Source organism: Lingula anatina, chromosome 9, assembly GCF_051362555.1.
Source record: "Lingula anatina isolate TDL-2025a chromosome 9, LinAna3.0, whole genome shotgun sequence".
Lineage (NCBI taxonomy): Eukaryota > Metazoa > Brachiopoda > Lingulata > Lingulida > Lingulidae > Lingula > Lingula anatina.
Window position 1 is genome coordinate 16,405,712 of NC_141775.1, and position 21,360 is coordinate 16,427,071.

Sequence of the window (21,360 nt, forward strand, 5' to 3'; positions counted from 1 at the left end):
TTCACTTCAGTCAAACTAGGGTCGTAGATTGGTCAAGGCTGTGCATGCGCGAGTAGTCGTTAGGCTAACTTCATCACAAAACGATATTTTTAACTTGCGAGCGTGCATCGGAAAAGTTTTAGTCGACTAGCTGAAAACTTTCGATTGAGTCGTTTTCCTCTGCCGCGGGCGCTTTGAAGATAATTATTCAGATAGACAGAGCTTTAACACGGTAACCATGATGCGGAACATTTTGGTAATCTTAGCCTTGGTACCCCTGACATCTCTGGCGACAGAACTGGGCAGTGGGCACTCGTTCCGGATCCCACCCGGATGTGCTCGCGACCTCACGCTGCCGACGTCCTACGTCGCAAAAACGTTAGATGTCCGAGAGCCGTCGCGGTGCGCCTTGCAGTGCCTTCAGGAGAGCTGGTGCGAGGGATATAATCTGCAGGAGGTGGACGCTCTGCTGACGCCGTGTGAGTTACTGAACGGAAGAACAGATCGAAACGGGACCCACTTGATAGAGCGGGCCGGATTTATTTACCACGAAAAGGTCTGTTGCTGCTTGTTTTTTTTTTTTATATATATTTTTTTTTATTTGATTTGATTCAATTTATGCACGTACAATACACACATACCTGTGTACAGTTTACACGAACATGTATGCGTGATTATATGTACATGTTCAGTAGGGGATAGCAAACCAATAATGCTTTACGTTGAATATTCGATATGCTTATTCATGATGATCATATTTTAAAGATATGATTAACTGATGAAACCTGTTAAAAGAAAAGTGTCATTATACAATTGGAAAAAAAATCGCATCTTAAAATGTTTTAAATTATTTTTTACATTACGCGACGTGTCCATGTTGCCAATCGATATTTTTTTTTGTCAAACTTATTTTGTCTTGGGAAGGGGTGTAAGTCATGTTAACCAGTGACACCATATATCTCGTCCATTTTGAACTTGTAGGGTTATTATTATTATTATTATTATTATTATTATTATTATTATGATGATGATGTAAGAATTAAAGTTCCAAATACAATGGTAGTGACCATAAAATAAATGAAACCTCCTATCACCATATTAGGAACTAGATTAATTTGAATTTATCTAAGATATATTTGATTTCACCAATTGTTTACGTTTTGTTTAAAATCTTTGCACATTGCTCTTCGCGATATGGACAATGTGTGAAAAGATTTTGTTGCCTGAATTAAAATAAATAAATAAATAAATAAATAAATAAATAAATAAATAAAATACTTTTTAAAAAAATATAACGGTTTTAATTTTTTCAGGTCCCCTCTGGCTTCGTGTCGACAACATGTGACGCCTATGATCCTCGTAAGTACCGTAACTGGGATATTGTAGCATTTAAAATGCGGTTCGCAAAACCACTCGGCAATGCTAGCCATAGAACATAATGCATTGTAGACACTTGCCTTTCCAGAGGCTGAATGATAAGTAACAAAGCTGAAATCAATGGGAGTTATTATAATCGTAATTATTGCCTATAAATTATGAATACTGGGTAACAGACAGAATTGTAGTGAATAATGCAACTAATTGAACGGCGTTAATTGCTGTCGTGTATTTATTTTGCTGCTATCAGCCTGTTTTCAAAATATCGACCTGTTTAACAAACACGTTCGGGTCTGTTCTTTATGTATTGCCTATCGTCTGATAATGTTTATACGTTTTGGGCATGGTATACAGGTATATCGACTTGTTCACGTATCACCTATACGGACAAGGGTCCAAATATCAATAAGTATTGGAATTGAACTTTATCGATACAGGTGGACGTAAGATCAATGGTTCTGGTGGTGATTGAACGTTGACTGACCCCTCGAACATGGGGAGTGCCGACGGATTTATTGATAATCATTCCCGATTGTTATAAAGGGGCATAACCTCATTACCTTTGATTATTCTCAGTCAGTGGTGGCTCTTATGGGGTGGGGTGGGAGGGGGAGGAGGGGGGCCCATGACCTCCCTTAACCTCAAAGGTACATGAGTACTCTGTGCTCCGACCACCAGAAGAATAAAACAAGCGTAAGTAAACCAAACTAAATAATATTTTCAATGCTGATAATACTGTACATGCCCGTATAAATTATAATGGTGAACAAAACCGTCTGCTGAGAAATACGAATGAAGTCGGACACTGGAACTTACATGTACATGTACATTTAGCAACTAACCTGGGATGCGATCTCAACCTGAGACCTTTAAAATACTGGTAGATAAATGACCTGGATGGACTGGTCACCTGTCGGTCAGTTGCTATCTGTAAGGTCCAGTATCAGAATTATTCATATTTCGCATTCTTATTTTACTGGATGAGTAACATCTTGCACTCAGTTTCGTCTGCTGTTTTTTTTTTTTTTTTTTTTTTTTTTTTGCTTCGCTTGCTGATAATTTTTTCCTTATACCTCCACTCATCCGACCACACCACCTGAAAAAAATTGGATCCAGCAGTCATGTTGAAGCATCGTATTTTTTTCTACTTAGACCTATAAGGCACGACGCAACAATAGTTTATTAAAGCTCACATAACGAATCAGTCATGCGATCCAGGCACTTTCCTGAAGGGTCGAGTCTGTTATGCCTTACAGGTAGATTTCAATTGCCTTTAAACTGTATACATGCATAACGATTTACGTTTTAATTACTTATGAAAAATCTCTATTGCATATGGGAAATGTGTTCTCATAAGTAAATACATGTTAATTTGGCGGATATTTCATGCAGTTGTTTTCTGGAAATGCTCTCCTGCAATAAGCCGTTAAAATGCAATGTGAAAAAAAAAAGAACTGCAAATATCTTCACGGTCCTGCAATTATTTTTCGCTTTGGTTTGAAACCATTGAGAAAAACAATTTCAGCGTTTGTAGTTTAATTTGGTGTTGCCTCAAAACCGGAGATGTTTGCTTTCGCTTGATGGGTTACATCTTGTTAATTGTCCGTCGCCTGGCAATGCGTGGTGGATAACTCGCGAATTATTGATTTAGTTTCGAATAACAACGCTGCTTTTTATGCACATCCATGCAATTAGGCGAATAGCCCAATCGTCTACTAATTAAGCAGAGGAGGAAAATCAAAAATATGAAAAGGGCCAGAGCCAGTTGCTTGCAATTAACTGACAGTTCACAAAGATTGCCACGATGATTGAAGAGAGTGTCCACTAATTAGTGAGGGTAAAGATTTAGAACAGCAGATGTGGGAGAAAAGAAGTGATGAAGATCGATAAAAATACAAGTACACTGGGCAACAGTAATGGATAATCTGAAGAACTGTTTGATTAATAACACGCAGTGGTCTTAAGGAAACTGTCTATACTGTGGAACAAATGTTTAGGTGTTTATCTTTCCTGATAATTTTTCTAAACCGCCAGAATGGCCACACTAATATTTTTTTTCTCTCTATCACCCATATTTGATCAGGTGAACACTGAAAACATATATAAGAAAGAAAGAAAGAAAACAGGAAAATCTCCATAGAACCACCTTTATCCGCCCATTAGCAGTGGCTAAAGCTACTGTCATGATGCATGTCTCTTTTTTACTCACCAAGAGTTCCTCCAGTAAGAATCCCATAACGTAGATTTTTTGCGCTTTACCTCCTGTCGAAAAAATAAATGAATAAATAAATAAAACCCTCACCTTCAAAGCTCCTGCTAACACTACATTTCATCGATAACTCAACAACACAGACCTCAGCTGTTCGTAAAGTGTTTTTAGTTTATTTTATTTTAATTAATTAATTAATTAAATAATTAATTAATTATTATTATTATTATTTTCAAAATTTAGCTCCAGCAAGCGGTTTCATCAAGATAGACGCCAACTGGTACCTGTGGGTTGAGGCTCAGAAGACCTGGTCAGACGCGGAGGCTCACTGCCAGAGTCTTCACTCCTCTGCCCACTTAACGGACGTTCCTTCACTGAAACTGAACACGCGGTTGATCAACTACGCCAGGCATAATCAAGGAGGTAACACTGAACGTTCATGAAATCTTAAAGGGATAACAACTGTTCGGTTTGGCAAAAAAAAAAAAAAAAAAACAAAAAAAAAAAAAAGAAAAAAAAAGAAATAATAATAATAATAAATAAATGAATAAATAACAATAACAATAATAATAATAACAGTCCTTGTGTAAACAACGGTTTTCGCATACTTTTTTGTAGAAACATACGGAAGTGCCAACTAATATATATATCATAAAAGAAAACATTGTCAGAATTTTTTGTACGCATTTTACTAGTGGATCAAGAATGAATTATATTGATCACGCAGCCGATGACCAGTGGATAAAATGTATGACATAATATATATATCATAAAATATTAATATTTTGCTTTTGATATTTTTTTTTAAATAATTCCATTTATCATAATGATCTGTTTGTGCGTTAATACTTTATTAATTTCTGATAATTTCTGAAAATATTTTAATTATAAGGAATTAGGCATGTACCGGTACTGGTAAGAACTGTATTATTATTATTATTATTATTATTATTATTATTCCCCTATTCTCCCTGTTACAGGGAACTTCTGGACAAGCGGTAACGATCAACAGACAGACGGCCAATGGGTGTGGCAACATCCGGGCACCTCCGTTGGGTTCACAAACTGGAGAACTGACGAACCGAATGGCGGAACGAACGAAAACTGTATGATGGTGTACAGTCAGCCAAGGGAAACCCACCATACTCAGTGGAACGACGCGCCGTGTTCGGAAACGGTGTCTTTTATTTGTAAGATTTAAAGTAGAGTTTTTCTTTTTTTTTTTTTTTGGGGGGGGGGGGGGGGCGAACTGTTGTCTCTTTGAGACTTTTATCGTCTAAATTGTCCGTTTAAATTACAAACACTCCTGTTCATGAATTTTCTTAAGTGAAAAAGTACGCTCGTGCAGTGAATATAGAGAACGTGGCGACAGCAACCCGGAACGAGGGCTCTTTCCACTGCGCCTGAAAGTGTCACCAAGGCAAAGGGACGCTGTGGCACCCCTAGGAAGCTAGAGACTCTGGTCGCAGCTACATGTGCATGTGCCTAAGTGAATGGGTTTCACAACCTTATCTCCAAGTAATTAATAATTGTGCATTATCATCTTATCTAGAAATCATGAAAAAGTTAAAGGCAATATGTTTTAATGTTATAATATACAGACTGCCGTTCAGTCTATAATCCTATATTTCTTCAAAACGCAAGCTTTAACTACAGGTACAATTTAATACAGATTAATAGAGTCCGATTTCTTAGTCTGTTTCTATGTAAAGTGCACTGAATATTGCATGGATTCTTTTTAAATAGCAAATAAACTATTATTATTATTATTTTTATATTTTTTTTTATCACAATGAATTTACCCACTGTACCTCTGACAACTTATGACAAGTTACATGTAAAACCTCTATGAGAGCAGTGAAAATAACACCAACAGAAAGTAAATGTCAACGTTAATTTATAATCTTGAGATACATGTAACATTCAAAAGTGGTACACACTTAAAAAGACTGTTACAGAGCACTAATTTTCTGTCATAATTGAGGACTTCATCTTTTGCGGAATCAATTGCTTATTTCAAGCAACAATCACTTAATCAATACTGATTGTTCTTTTATTTCTAATCTCAGACATTATTCCAGATAAACAATAGACAACATAACATCAGTCAGAACATAACACCTAAATATACAAGTACATGCCTTTGTTACCTGTGATTGAACACAATATTACTAAAAAGTTTCTCCCCTCTGGCAGTTTTCATTCTAATAAATAGAAATTCAACCATACACTTAACATATAGTCTACAATGTGAACCATAAGCCTTTTTTGTTCGAATTTCTGATAATATAAGCTTTAGTTATTAAACATTTTCGTGAAAGAAATTTGATCGCAGAGCAAACACTGTCTGTGATATCAGTGCAGCCATTTTACTCTCAGTACTGGTAGTACATGCAATGAAACAGTATACCTGTTATTATTATATTTTTTTAACTTTCTACCTTTGGTTGCACCTGCTGTCTTTTACATGTGGGTATTTTAAACAGAAATAAACATATTAAAATCTTTTATACTGTACAGTAAAATAATTTTCCTGCAAATCCTAAAGGTATCTCCTACCTAAAACAGCTGACAAAATAACTATTTCAAAATCCATTTTAGAGGTCTAAATTTCAAATTTCATTATTACAAAAACAATAATAATAATAATAAATAAATAAAATAAAATAAAATAATAATAATGAAGAAATAAAATAGAATTTTAAAAAATAACCAGTCTTCATCTCTGTTTCGGGTTATTAGTTCACTTGACAAAAGTGTTGCACATGCTTTGTGAGTTGCAGTAGAAAAGCTGCAGTAACATGTCTTTCCAGAACTATTTTTGTATATATGCTGTCTTCTATGCTTGGTAAATGATAGCACAGACATTTCTACCATGTCCAGTCCATCTTGGCAAGTGCTGCCCTCTATGCCTTCTTTGTAGCAGAAGAGTAGCTGTTACTATATATCCAGTAGTCCCGTATTTGTTAAACCTGTGCTGCCCCCTATGCTTGATAAGTGGTAGAGGAGACATTTCCACCATGTCCAGTCCAGTTTGTGTGGACGTATTTCCCTGGAGTGGACAACAGCTGGTAGGTGTGTGCGCCAAAGTAGTCCCTCTGAGCCTGGGATAGAGAGAACATAATTATATCTAGAGTATACACAACACTAGAACTAATTAAATTAGTCCCTCTGGGCCTGGGATAGAGAGAACATAATTACATCTAGAGTATACACAACACTAGAACTAATTAAATTAGTCCCTCTGGGCCTGGGATAGATAGAGAATAATATTATATGTAAGGGGGGAAAGCATTTTTCAAAATCCGCAATAAATTATTCACCAGCCCAGTGCCCATTTCCATGAAACTTTTTGACTCACTCATAGCTCCCATTCTTACCTATGGCTCTGAAGTTTGGGCACCATACTTTGTCAAAAACTCAAGTAAAGACAGCTACTTCCTAATTTGTGACAAACTTTCCATTGAAACCTTACATCTCAAGGCCTGCAAAACTATCCTAGGTGTTAACTGAAAATCTCCCTCACATGCTGTCCGCGGAGAACTGGGCAGCTTCCCAATACTGACCACTGCCTACACACTGGCCCTCAAATACTGGCACAGCCTCCAATATAAAAAGCACCATGACACCACCTCCTTAGTTACTCATGCACTTCACGAAAATGAAAATTTAAACAGACTTAACACCTCAACCTGGTCAACCGGCATTAAAAATACACTGGCGCTCATTGGACGCCCTGACATTTGGGAGGACCCTTTTAAAATATCCATGACCGCACTCTCTTCCATAATAAAACCGCTTATCCAAATCTCTTATAGTTCGGCCTTTAAAGCTCACCTAGCATCCCTGAACACGGAGGGTAAAAAATTACGTACCTACAGTACCTTCAAAAAAGATTTTAAAAGAGAAATATACACACAGTTAATCCACAAACCCAAATCTACATTCCTTTGCAAATTCAGGATAAGTGCCCACAATTTGGCAATTGAAAAGGGGAGACACATGAATCCTAAAATACCCATAGAGAAAAGGCTATGCACGGTGTGCAACATGGGGTCAGTTGAAGATGAGTTCCATTTTATGATGATATGCCCCTCTTATGCTCCACTAAGAGCCATATTCCTTAACCAGGTTAAAGATATACTGGGCAGTGCAGCCCCTGAGTCCATCAGTGACCTTTTTATTACCATACTGCAATGTAATGATTTTGATATTGCAAAATGCACAACTAATTTTCTTTATGATTGTTTTAAAGCTAGGGATATGAAAATTGCATCCATGCTGAATAAAACCTAGATTAACTGAAGATGCAGTTTTCATATCCCCCTAAATAATAGTTAGTTTAATATAAGGTTTAGTGTAGCCTATTCTAGTTGAATCAGTTTTTTTTTTCTTTTTTTTTTTAATTATCCCTATTTTGATCTTTATTGAGTAGTACATGTACTTTCCCTGCTTTAGTCTAGACATTATATAATGTATATCAAACTGTATATGGTAATCACTCTGCGGATTACTTCTTGTATTTGTATTTGATCATGCCCGGATGTAGGGCAATTGTCAATAAACTTCTGATTCTATGTAGAGTATACCCAACACTAGAACTAATTAAATTAGTCCCTCTGGGCCTGGGATAGAGAGAGAATAATATTATATGTAGAGTATACCCAACACTAGAACTAATTAAATTAGTCCCTATGGGCCTGGGATTGACAGAACATAATTACATCTACAGTATACCCAAAACTAGAACTCTCATGAAACCAAATGGACAACATTTGGGTGAAGACAAAAAGACCAGTTGAAAGTAACTTAATTGTATCTCAATAATATTTCATTTCATATATTTCTGAAGCTTAATTATAATCTGAAAACTGCTTTTTTTTTCCTTTTTTGTCTTAATTGGGAGTGTCAAACACTTGTGTTTTTCTTAAAATACTTAATGCAGCAAAATAGTGACACACAATTGACTGTGCATGACCTCTGACACAAAATTAATAAACCTGCAAGGTGCTTCAGCCTGGCAAAACAGGGACCCCCCCCCACCCCCCCCCCCCCCCACACACTTCCACAAGATCAGATCCGACTGGGATAGTAATCCTACCTGTATGAGATTAGCTGGTACTGTGGCAGATCTGTAGCCGTCATAGAAAGCCAGAGCTGTGCTGAAACACGGGGTGGGAATCCCCAGGGTCACTGCTGTGGACACCACCTTACGCCACGAGTCCTGAAACAGAACATTACAGGATTGATACAGATCTAGACAGCAAGGGTGGTGGACATACAGATCTTCAACAAAAATACCTGTACTTTTTACAGATCTGATACATGTACATATGTATATAAATTTATGGATTCAATGACAAAGTTATATATTTCAACTTAGATATTTACAAAGGTGATGGTTGTAGGTAATACTTAACCCAAAACAATTTGCAAACAGAAAACACATATACACAGTAGAAAAACATAGAAAAGAAATAGTCAGAAAAGCCAGTAAATATAGAGACATTAACCAAACAAAATACAGATTTAATATTCAAGTTCCAATTTGTGCAGACTTATTTGAGATAAATGATAAACATGCATCTGAGAAAGCATTTATGTGGTTTTTCAATTGTAAGTAAAATTAACAATATTTTCCATATGTATTATATATTAAGTGACTCTTGTGACACAGAGAAACATTAGTGCAACACCTACCTGGCAGTTGTGGATGGCAGTCTTGAAGAAATCATCCAGCAGAAGATTCACCAGATCTGGATTCTTGTCAAAAGCTTCTTTAATGTTGCTCAGAAATACACTGCAGTTATAGAATAATAATAATAACGATAATAATAATTTTATACAATTTTGAATATAATAATAATAATAAGGATTGATACAGTATACAGGCCCGTAGCCAGCAATTTCAAAAGGGGGGTTCGTTTTCTGAAAAAGTGGACCTTTTTCAATAAAAACATCATGTACCTAGATCAAATGTTACCCAGAGTGGACCTTTTCCCAGCAAAAGGGGCGGTTCTTTAGAACCCCCCCCCCCCCCAAACCCCCCTGGCTACGGGCCTGGTATAGTTCTCTGTTCTAGCTTTCATACAACCTTAAATTCTGTTATCAGTTCTGTCAGTATACAATTAAGATGTTAACCCTAAGGGTCAAGATCATCAGCATTAAGTTACCTGGGTACCAAGTTTATTCAATTTCAACTGAAAATCAAAACAATATCTAACTCAACCAAAAAATCTACCAACCACAATTCATAACTCTACCACGCCTAAACACATTTTAAAACTATCAGGCCTGACACTAATTGTAACATAATCACATCTAACACATTCTAAAACTATCACACCTGACACAATTACCCTGTCCACGTACCTTCTAATAATACACCCCCCTCTCCACATCAGGGCTATTCCCCCAAAATTCAACTTCCATCCAAAGTTTTTGGCTGCCTCCCTCATCAGCATAAACCCCTGAGCATACGAGATGATTTTGGAAGCATACAGGGCCTGGAATAATATAAGGAGATATGTTATAACTTTGATTTAAAATTCATGTTTAATGTTCAACAAATTTTTCATTAAACTCACACAAGTAAAAAAAAAAACTTTTTTTTCTTCTTTTTTATCTGTTAAAAAATGTTTTTTGTTCTTTTATTTCATACCTATTTCTAAAAATCATTCTTACAAATTTTGATGGGTTCAAATTTTTACCAAAAAAAAAAAAAAAAAAAAAAAAAAAAAAAGGTTTTTGAAGACCAAACCATATGACACTGTTGACAACTCAAAACCATCTCATGATAATGTTGTGATCTCCAATGTAAGATACAGTAACAGAATTAGTATTTTGAAGTTAGTATTTTAGTATTTGAACCCTGATCCTTTCATGAACTCACTTTTCTGATGTGATTCACAAACTCTCTCTTGTCTCCAGTATATTTGGTGTTGTCTGGTCCCTTCAGTACTTTACTGGCTGCCACCCTCTCCTCCTTCAGGGATGACAAACAGCGTGCAAACACAGACTCTCCTGGAAATCAACAAATTGGTGGAAGTCAAAAGTATATAGATACACAGCATTAAAAAATGATTAAAAACTCCATCTGAATTTGTTGCAAACTTTTAAAACCGCTGAGGTTGAACCATAATTGCTTGTTAAGGTCACAAGCCAAAATTCCAGCACTGATGGTTACTCAATTCATAAGTGTATAAGTAGCCCATTTCAAAACCCCTGACCATACTGACCTATCAGAGTGACCGGCATTCCGTACTCCAGAGCTGAAATAGCCGTCCACTTTCCTGTGCCTTTCTGGAACAGTTCAATTAAAATAATGAATCGTATTCTATAACTGTTTCATTTTAGTCACAAAAGTTTACAAACAGCAAAAAAAAATTATACTCCTGTCTTCATCTGTGCATGTGCACTTCTCTTAAAAGACATGGCTATAATACACTGTACAAATATAAAAATTCCCCATGCAATACCAAGTACCTGAAATTTTTTATCAGCATTATGGATTATACATAAATTAAATGATACTAAGTGAATTTTGCTGTTCAATGTGCTACAATTTATAAGACAACATCAGCTCATTGGGAGTCACCCATTACATGTTATATAATTCATATGGGACATTTAAATTTTTGCTCTGTGTATTACACACCAACAGTTAGTGGACCAGTAAAGACCAAAAATTAATGTCAAACATTCGGTAATTACTTGACATTTTTGATTGGCCAAAATGATCAAACTTGCAGATACATAAATTCACAATCATAAAATAATATTTCCATATAGCATTAATGGTGCTTTCACTGCAAAGAACAATACTATAGGTTATTCTGACTTTTAATTTTGCTCTTACCACCTCAACAGAATGTTCTAATTTTAAGAAATTTTGACTTAATACATAAAGTATCTGTAAAATTCACAATTTCCACTGAAAGACCGTATAATCACTGCAACTAGAAAAGAAAACTTTCCACCTTACATTTTTTTCACCTCTTTTTTTTTCTTTGTAAGTTTATTACCTGTCCTGCAGAATCCAGTATCTTCTCTACCAAGACCTCCCCTCTCTCATCTCTGAAGTTCATAATATCTCTGGTGATTTCTATCAAGAAAGACTCAAGTTCACCCTTGTTCCAATCATCAAATGACTGAAAAGAAAAGAAAAAAAAGGTTATTATCAATTTCAATACATAAAATAAATCAATATAAAAGGTTGCAATCTGACCAAAAAATAGGCCAATCACAATTTAGTGATTTTTTTAAAGAGTTAACCACACCCAAAATCCCGAAGTTAAAAAATAAACCAGACACTTCATCACATGAAGAAAAAATATTCTTATAAGGCCAACATGTACAGTTAAGTCCACATTTATCCAAAATTTTAATTATTCAAAAGATTCCAGAAGACAAGGTGTTTCGTGTATCTCTTACCTGAGCCATTTCATTGTGACTCATCCCTAAGACATCCTTCATCAGGTGATACGCCTCACAAATTAACTGCATGTCCCCGTATTCTATCCCGTTGTGGACCATCTTTACAAAGTGACCGGCGCCCTCTTCTCCTACCTAAAACAGACATGTGTATAACAATTACTTATTAAATTGTGTCAAACACTTTGGAGTCTCTCATTCTTTAATTTTACTTTTTCAAGAAATTAAATGCCTCTCTTATTCTTTAATTTTACTTTTTCAAGAAATTAAACACCTCTCTTATTCTTAAATTCAACTTTTTCAAGATTTAATACACCTCTCTTATTCTTTCATACTACTTTTTCAAGAATTTGTCAGTTTCGTCATGTATATAGATGTACTTTGAGACACAAAGCATACATCTTAAAGAATTACAAAGAAAAAAAAGAAAACAGAAAAAAAAAACAACTTCTACCCAATCACAACAAGGCTCTCCATTTGTTTTAGCTGCAATGGACTGGAAGATAGGCTTGATGTGAGGCCTGGAATAAAATAAAATAAGATAAATAAATACTGGGATAATATAAACAACTTCATGATAACTGGAAATATTTTATATCATTTATAGTATGCTCGTTTTCTGAATTGGGCTCACCTACAGTTTTTGGAAATCATGCAACTGTTCACCTTCCACAAGCAGGAAATAACTACACTGTAAAAGATTAGCTGACCCCCTCTTGCCAAAGAAACAAAAAACCCAATTAGCAAATATTTAAACGAATACAAGAATATTGACAAAAAAAAAAAAAAAATTCACTCTTGTTGACTTTGTCTTGATACTTAGCTAAAAACCCAATATGGTGTCAATGCTTACCAAGCCTCTGGCGCGCCCCCTGGCATTAGGGAAGGACCATATCTGGCGCCATCTTCCCCACCGCTGACACCACTGCCCACGAATAAGATTCCCTTCTCTTTGAGGCTGCGACACCTCCTCTGAGCAAAGAAAAAAAAAATAATGATGATGAATAGATAAATAAATTAAAGAAAAACATTTCTTGAAAATACACATATGAATACACATTTTTTCCCTCTCTACATAGACAATGGTGTGTCTTATATACACTTTGCTTAAATGTACTGTAAATTGGGCCCGAAGGAAAAGTATGCTTGAGGAAATACAATTAATGTAAAAAAAGAAATGTTATGATACACATCCTGTATCCTGATGACTTTAAATTGATCTTATTTAATTTTTTCAAAAAGTCAAACTCACATTTGTGTCAGTGTATTCTGAGTTTCCTCCGTCTATGATGATGTCTCCAGACTCCAGTAATGGTACCTGAAATATTGCCACTTATATAATTAATTATTTTCTCAACAGTTTTGGATATACTGGTACCTACTGGCTGTGTAAGGGAAACTTTAAAAGCATGCAGTAAAGTCAACCGTGCCTCTTTATCTATATAATTTGTTTTAATATCAGCTACATGTATTTCCTCTTCATTATATGCTATTTAGTACTCTATTGCAGAACTCTTAAAAATAAATAAATAAAATAAAAAAACTCAGCAATACACTTATCACAAATTTAAATGAAGATGAACAGTGGTACTGCCTCTCTGACATCAGTAACTCAGAACTTAAAATCAAGTTTTAAGATACTCATTTTAATTTTGGAAAGGGTATGCCCTGGTGTTCAAAGGAAAACGTTGATATTTCAAGGTTTCTTTTTTTTTTGTGTATAATGTATGTACAAGTAACAACCTAACCTCCAACTAACTGTACTGACCAGCTTCTCAATGAAGGCATCCACTGCAGACCCAGCTTTCACCAGCATCATGACGCGGCGCGGTTTCTTCAACGTCTTCACCATTTCTTCCAAACTCTTCGCTCCTATCACTTTAGTACCTTTAGCTTCATTGGCCAGAAAAGTATCAACTTTCTCCACTGTTCTGTTAAATGCACACACCTAGTGAGGAGTTTAAATGAATATCAAAATAAGTTTTGGCACTACTTATTATCCCACGGCTGGCACTTTGAAAAATAGGATAATTGCATTTATGATTTCACAATCTATAACATTATCTAACAAAAAACAATAATTTAACAATATACATGTAACTTACTACAAATCCATGGTCATTCATGTTAAGGATAAGGTTCTGGCCCATGACGGCCAGCCCAATCAAGGCTATATCTGCTCTGAAATAATAATAATAATAATAATAATAATAATAATAATAATAATAAATTTAGAAGCCCGTTCTGAATATCACATCATGCATGACAAGAATCAGGAAAACAATTCTTAATTTGATACAAAATGAGGCATGATTTCTTCAAGTTGATACTTCTGTGTAAAGTTGTAATTGTCTAATGAATAAATAAATAAATAAATAAAATACTAGTATAGTACTCCTGAAAAAATGATGGAGACCATTCATCAAAGGGGTTGGATTAGTGTTTGTTTATAAATTTACCAGCTGACGGCCAGCAAAATTTTTATTTGCTCTGAGCAAATCTTTTCATTGGACAGAAATGTGCACAGGTTAGCCAGAGAAATATCTGTGAATATCTTGTGAAAAAAAATATCAGTTTGTGACACTTATTTCTAGAGAGCCTAGTATTTCTGCATACTAGTTGGGGTGAGAGAGTAATAGTACATGTATAATGTGTCTCGGGTCTCTTTATGTATGTGGGGGTGCTATCCAATCTCAGCTTACTTATACAAAGCTACTGTAAATTGTAAACCTAAAAGGAATTCTGAATATTGCATCAATGTCTAGGACCATCAATGGCAGGCTACAGTGATCAAAACATAACCTCTGGTGCCACTACAGTAGGTAACCTCCCCACCCCCACCAGTGATGAAGTCTACTACCGGGTAGTTTTGGGCCAGTAGCCACCAATTTCAAAGGGGGGGGGGGGGGGGGGGGGGGCTTTTTCTGAAAAAGTTGACCTTTTACCATGAAACCTTCAGGTACTAGTACTTTAATAAAATCATACCCAGAGGGGGCATTTCTTAGCAATAAGGGGGTTATTTCCAACCCAATGACCCCCCCTCACTACAGGCCTGAGTTTACTCCTGTAGTAAAGGCTGAAACAGGGCCCTAGCTCTTTGTGAATTCCCTGTCCACTTTTCATTTTACCACTGAGTGCAGTCGTGACTTACTACTTACACAGAAGTAACACACATATTGTGTTTGCCAATAAAACCACACAGACGTGATGCCACGGATTTGGAATATGTACAAAAGGATTGTGTTACACTCCTGACACAAAGTGGCACAAATAAAAGCATCAAATCACAACTAGGATACAAGATTCCTCTCAGCCTCTCTAACTGAAAGGAGATCAAAAATTTCATCAAGTTATCTGAATGTGAAATACTAATTCTAAGGCATGATTTCAAGCATAATGTCCATATAGTAATTACACACACCAGTGCCTTCTTTGTTGCCAATACAACATCTCAATTGTGCGACAAGATAGAAAATTTGCTCAATCAAGTTGGGTGGTGTTCTTGGATATAAAACTTGCTAGTGGACATGTGTATTTATAATTACTTGTGTGGCCCATTCACAGATTACCCTTAGCTGAAAATCTGCCTCACCACAGACTTTGAAAAAAAAAAAAAATGACCAGCTACATGTACTAGTACATGTATACTCAGTACCTATAGTATCCATGCATTCTAGCCATAGGAAGATTCACTAATAAATTATCTTTATCTTAATGGAATATTTGCTGATGGCACGGTATGATAAACTCCCTGTAAAATGTTAATGACAATCCATAAATAAAGTTCAGTTAAATTATGCTCTGGTACTGCAGTAATATGCTACAGGATACATGTACACTAGTAAAGGAATCGTGATTCAGCAATTATAAACGACAGGATTGTTCCATCTCTTGCTAAAAAAACACGCTAGCTGAAAAGTCTCAGCAACTAAGGCATTGTTAACACTCATAAAACAAACAAATAGCAATATCACGCACTGCAAACACACGGACTGTGCTCGACAAATCTTCAACTTGACCCCTAACTCACCTCGCCGGTGGAAACGAACGAGGAATGCAATGCTGGCGATTTAATATTCTAACTCCACGACATCAGCATAAGCAAACTGGACGTTTCAGGGACATAAAAACGTGTCTAATCAATTCATTACTCAGTTGTCACCTAGATATAACAATCAGAAACGACATAAAACAGTTAAAATTTACAAGGAAGTTTTAATACTCACTTTCCCTCGGCCATGTTGTTAGAGCAGTAGACACTTTAAGTCACGTGACTGGTAATGTGACGTAAAATGAGTCTGATTTAAATAATTTAGATTTTTTTTCTTTAAAAATTTATTGTTCTATATTTTCATAATCCTTGATGTAAAGTTTATAGTTTTGGTCTGAAGAAGCAACTTGGATATTTATTAACAGATTTCCCACAATGCAATAAAATAATGTCAGCGCCCTTGGTTGCTCCCGAGTTGATTACAGACAAATTTATTTAAAGATTCCTTGGCCCTGAGTCCACCTCGGTGCCCATAAACATGGTTCACATTACTGCAAGCTGTTTGGGAAGATCTCGGCATGCAGACAAATACTGGGGAAGGCAGCAAATCTTTAGACTTACGGCGGTAAGTTACTTTGCGCGTTGCCCGAGTGATAAACATAGACACGAGGCTTCAACTTGAAGTTCAAGTTAAGAAATAAGTTAATTTGTTTAAATTGCTTCAAACTTTCAAAGTGCAAGTCTTCCTGTCGACCTTTTGAAAGTATTATTTATTTATTTATTTATTTATTATTATTATTATTATTTTTTTTTTTTTTGGGGGGGGAGGGGGATATTTAATATTTTTGGCACTAGTTGTGCCATCCTTGCCTCAGTTTTCAGTTTTTAATGCAAAAAGGTCTACCAAAAATGCGCAATAAGCACAATCCACTAGAAAACACCAGTACACTCCCAAGAAAACATAGAAAACGACGGTCATTCCCTTGGAAATGGGGTGATATGAAAGGGAAATTTATTCAAAGATAATAAATGTTGTTGATGCAAATTGGAACTATTTATTTTTAACGTCAGATCATATTCTCAAGAAGAGCCACTCACCAACATGGCAGATGACTCAACCATAAACAAGCCTTGCCCATTTTTTAAGTTGTATCAACAATATTTATTTCTTAGTAATATATTTCACGTTTACATTGTCCTGTTTTCTTGCGCATGACTATTACCTGTGTTTACTTGCAATAAAATGAACTGGAGGAGACAGGATTAAGTTTGAGATGGTTATATGTCCAGCACATGTAATATCACAGTTATGCACCTATTACACACCATTTCCATAGATTTTTAGATCGATCTATCCCTGTGGGGAGTCTCACTAGATTACTGTCAACTTGGCCAGCTTAAGCGTCTGTCCTGCCTACTAAAAGCTGTAAGGGGGTAATTAACTATGGTGCCCGCTCGGCTGACTGCAATTTAGCGTGAACCCCCAGGGAGTTAGGTCGATCTAAAACTTAATCTTTAGATCGATCTAAATCTCTGGGAAAGCACCCTTACACACCACTCTGGGCTAGCACTAGGAATTTTTTTTTTTTTTGCTTAGCCAAATCACCACATTTTTGTCAATTTGTTATCAAAATGGTTATAATTTGGCTAAAACATGTCAAATCTAGCCCTTTTTCTTAAGCCAATTTAAGTCAGTTTTAGCATTTGGCTAAACTGGTGAGTGTTAGGGCTACCCCAGCCACTACACGTCACTTCCGGCACAATCCTGTCTCCTCTATTAGATTCATTTTTGCTAGTTAAGTGTCTTGGACTGGGTTAAGTCACATTGTGGTGTAATGTGCATGTTAACGGCACCACAGACATGCTAAAACTGAGGCAAGTGTCAACCACGCAGTCATAAACTTATGTTTTCCTTCCAGCATTACTTTGGTCGCAAGAGAAATTGTTACACCATCGCAGTGAGGTATGCACAGAAGGCTCTACAGCACGCCATGAGAGGGCGACGGGACAAAAAGAAGGTCATGCGACAGGTAAAGCATAGGCATTAGACTTCTTTTTTCTTATTGTAAGGTTTGGCTTTGAATACAGATTTTAAGGTCATTGTTACTCTGAATTGAGCATTGTGATGAGCTGCGTTTGTCAATGCAGCTGTGATTGAGGTATTTTGATAAGCTGTTTCTTAGTATGCACTGTGAGACGGTTCTGTGAATGCAGCATTTTGATTTTAAATTTATACAATTGTTTCTGTGAACTCAACATGTTGATGGTTTATTAATTAAATGAAAATTCGTTGTTTCTGTCACAGCAACATTTGAATCAGTTGTCACAATAAATTCAATAATTCATTATAATTTTCTTCTCTGTTGGATTCAGTAACTGAACATGTTGTTTCTGTGGTTTCAGCTGTGGCACATTCGTCTTAACGCAGCATGCATTGAACACGGGATTGGAGCTAAGGACTTCTTCGAGGCACTTTCAAGGGTACATTTTATAACCACACTTGGACATAAGTTTTGATTTAGTAAAATAGCTTACAGGCATACAACACAAGTTAGCCCATTGTAAACCTGATAATAATAATAATAATAATAATAATAATAATAATAATAATAATAATAACACATTAAAGATAATTATTTTCCTGGATTTTTTAGCAATAATCACTCTTAAATTAACACCATGTTATACCATTGAAAGAATTATAAGCTGTAAACCTGCTTTTCCTCTCTTTATTTTCTCCTTCTTTGTGATGAGAGTGCCTCAAAAACTAGAAACTTAGATCTAAAAAAAGTTTGTGGATGTTAATTCTGTGAATGGTATTTAGCATAGCACACCCTGGCAATTTCAATACAAATACTGGTGCAAACATTAATAATTGTAACAAATAAGTTGTAACAAATAACTCTTTATCTGCAAACCACATACTTGTATATATAATTTTTTTTTCCATTTTAGTTAAACATACACTTGGACAGAAACATGTTAGTCACGCTGGCTGTTTACGAACCCAGGACCTTTGAGGTTTGTAAAGTGAAGATAAAATGGACAGCCACAAAATTTTGTGGTCAAGAACTCACATATTTTCTGTGTTGATAGCCTGAAATTATGCCTGTAGTCCCAACAGACCCTGTTTGCATATAAATGAATGACCCTGTGCAACAATTGCATATTTATACTAAGTCAAAATGAAAGGAATGCAACCGGCATTCACTTTAGTACATAAAGATAAGTAAACAGGTGGTCTTGAAAAGGGCATACATTTTGTTTATTTCTGAGTTGGCGTTTCATCAAATGATGTTTAGAAAATACCAGGAAATTGTTCAGGACACAATCTTAATCCTAAATACAGTTTTAGATAATTAGAAATACAACAATAAAAGAAATGAATGGTATCATTTTAGACAGACCTTTATGCAAACCTCTTGTCATTTTAAATGATAGCATTTGACTTTTTTTAGTTCTTCTTTTTAAACAGTCTCAATATTGATTTATTTGACATTCTATTTTAATACTTGTAATGTTTCATAAAGATTTTATAACAGAGTTTAGACTATAAATTATAAGTATAACTACTATTATTAGAAAAAATTGGTCAATTGAAAATTGAAGAATTTGATTGAGCTTGTTGGGTGAGGCAAAATTTCAAATTACCATTTGTTGGTTTAAAGAACTGCAGCAACTTTTCAAATAAATGCATTGTTCCCTTGTTTGTGATAATTTCAGAGTTTGGTGGAGATCAGTAAGAGATACTGGACCCAGCAAGGCATCACAGTGGAGGGCCTGAAGCAACCAGTGGGAATACTTACCAGAGGAATGTTATGATTGTGTAGAAAAATAATAATAAAACTCTGTTGGACACGTGACAGTATATCACCACTGATGCCATTATTGTTACAGTTACTGTAATTACTCGTTCATTTCAAACAAAAATTAATTTACAGAAAATTTGGAAACTCGTCAGGTATTACAGGCGTGCTGACTGAAGGACCTGCATAAGTTTCACCTAAAACGCCTGTCTGGCTTCACAAGTGCTTGGTGATTGATGAGAAGCAAGTAGCTGTCAAAGTTTTGCCATAACTGTGGGTAGTGCTTATAATACCTGAATAAGTTGGGTCAGACTTTTAGTAAAATGAACAATGCTCACGTAAGGAATTATGTGTCCGTTAATAACTTTAAATGAGACGCTGAAAGTTTGTAAAGATATTCTGTCAGAATTTGTTGGGTGCATGAAATGTACGGGCGATTACTGTTACTGTGACTATTTTCACTGCGGGAGAAATAGAAGTAGTATTTAGGGACGTGCTGGAGAACGGTTTGAAATGGTGGCTTATGCAATTGTTGCAGACGACACGGTTCTTTACTTCGATAGTGACGTTATGTTCGAGAACGGTTTTCACGAAAATGCATATAGTTTACCGTGTGCTTACCAGGCGCCATGTTGATAGCAGCGCCATCTAGCGAGTGCTGCGAAATATAAAAGAAGAGAGAACGTGTTCTAATTAAACGACTGTTCGTGTTTGTATATAAGGCAGCAACTGCAGTGGTTGATGCGCCTGAGAAGAGCACTGCTGCTACATTGTTTGTTGTCTTTATTCTTTTGACAGTTTTGAAATTGTTAAAACCGTGTCAAAATAAATTCGAAGTTGTAATGGTAAATGATGTGCATACATGACAGAAATAAAAAAAAGTTTAATGCTAATATTCGTTTGAAATTATTATTCAAGTTGTCTTTCATGTATATTGTAGGTACAAAAGATTCAATATGACGCGCCCCTTTTTGACATTTTAATCTCAATGAGTATTTATCTTGAGCAAATCTTGTTGAACGTATTTTTTTTTCCTTTGGTTATAGTTGAGCACTTGTAGCTTGCGAACATTTCTTAACTCCAATATTTCCATAACTGAACCATTTTCTAGCCCCAAAGTGTCTGTGTTATGTGAAGTCTGCTGTATAAAGGATGCCTCACATCTCTGCTTCAGAAAATTATATTATAATTAAATAATTGTTGTAAAGCAAATGACATACACTTTCGTCAATTACAAAACAATGTAAACTGAATGAAATGTGTAGAAAGTTATTGAGTACAAGTAAATTTCTTTGAGTGCCAGTAAGTGTAGATATTGTTCTAGAAGTAAGAAAGTATGGAACGTTTCAGAGTCCGATATAGTTGGATCAGATTGGTTAATTTTTCTCATCTGATTTGCGCGTGTTTAACACGTGTAGAACTCATGCATTCTTGAATTGGACAGGATCCAAGATGAGTAACTCGGATAATATTTTAGATATTTTAAATCATAAACAAGTCTCATTTAAATTACTAAATTAGGGAATATTGAATAGAGTTTTGTAACATGAGAATGGGAAATTTGA

At 35.6% G+C, this 21,360-nt stretch overlaps 3 protein-coding genes across 3 annotated transcripts; 2 read left to right on the plus strand and 1 right to left on the minus strand.

Annotated features, from left to right (window-relative positions):
- The first annotated feature begins 114 nt into the window (after positions 1-114).
- LOC106152367 (secretory phospholipase A2 receptor-like) lies at positions 115-5,275 on the plus strand. The gene is made up of 4 exons (XM_086995496.1): positions 115-535; positions 1,293-1,338; positions 3,809-3,988; positions 4,546-5,275. The coding sequence occupies exons 1-4, from the start codon at positions 218-220 to the stop codon at positions 4,764-4,766; spliced, it is 765 nt and encodes a 254-aa protein (XP_086851622.1). The 5' UTR covers positions 115-217; the 3' UTR covers positions 4,767-5,275.
- Positions 5,276-5,445: 170 nt separating this feature from the next.
- LOC106152373 (6-phosphogluconate dehydrogenase, decarboxylating) lies at positions 5,446-16,340 on the minus strand. Its single transcript, XM_013525922.2, has 14 exons — positions 16,225-16,340; positions 14,104-14,179; positions 13,767-13,946; positions 13,251-13,316; positions 12,852-12,970; positions 12,453-12,519; positions 11,999-12,133; positions 11,590-11,715; positions 10,804-10,867; positions 10,458-10,588; positions 9,938-10,071; positions 9,266-9,365; positions 8,667-8,789; positions 5,446-6,669 (listed from the first exon to the last, which is right to left on the minus strand). Exons 1-14 carry the CDS (start codon positions 16,236-16,238, stop codon positions 6,550-6,552), a joined length of 1,455 nt encoding a protein of 484 aa, XP_013381376.2. The 5' UTR covers positions 16,239-16,340; the 3' UTR covers positions 5,446-6,549.
- A 76-nt stretch (positions 16,341-16,416) lies between these two features.
- LOC106165654 (uncharacterized) lies at positions 16,417-20,688 on the plus strand. The gene is made up of 5 exons (XM_013543953.2): positions 16,417-16,614; positions 17,909-18,019; positions 18,393-18,470; positions 18,945-19,010; positions 19,713-20,688. Exons 1-5 carry the CDS (start codon positions 16,528-16,530, stop codon positions 19,809-19,811), a joined length of 441 nt encoding a protein of 146 aa, XP_013399407.2. The 5' UTR covers positions 16,417-16,527; the 3' UTR covers positions 19,812-20,688.
- Positions 20,689-21,360: the final 672 nt, after the last annotated feature.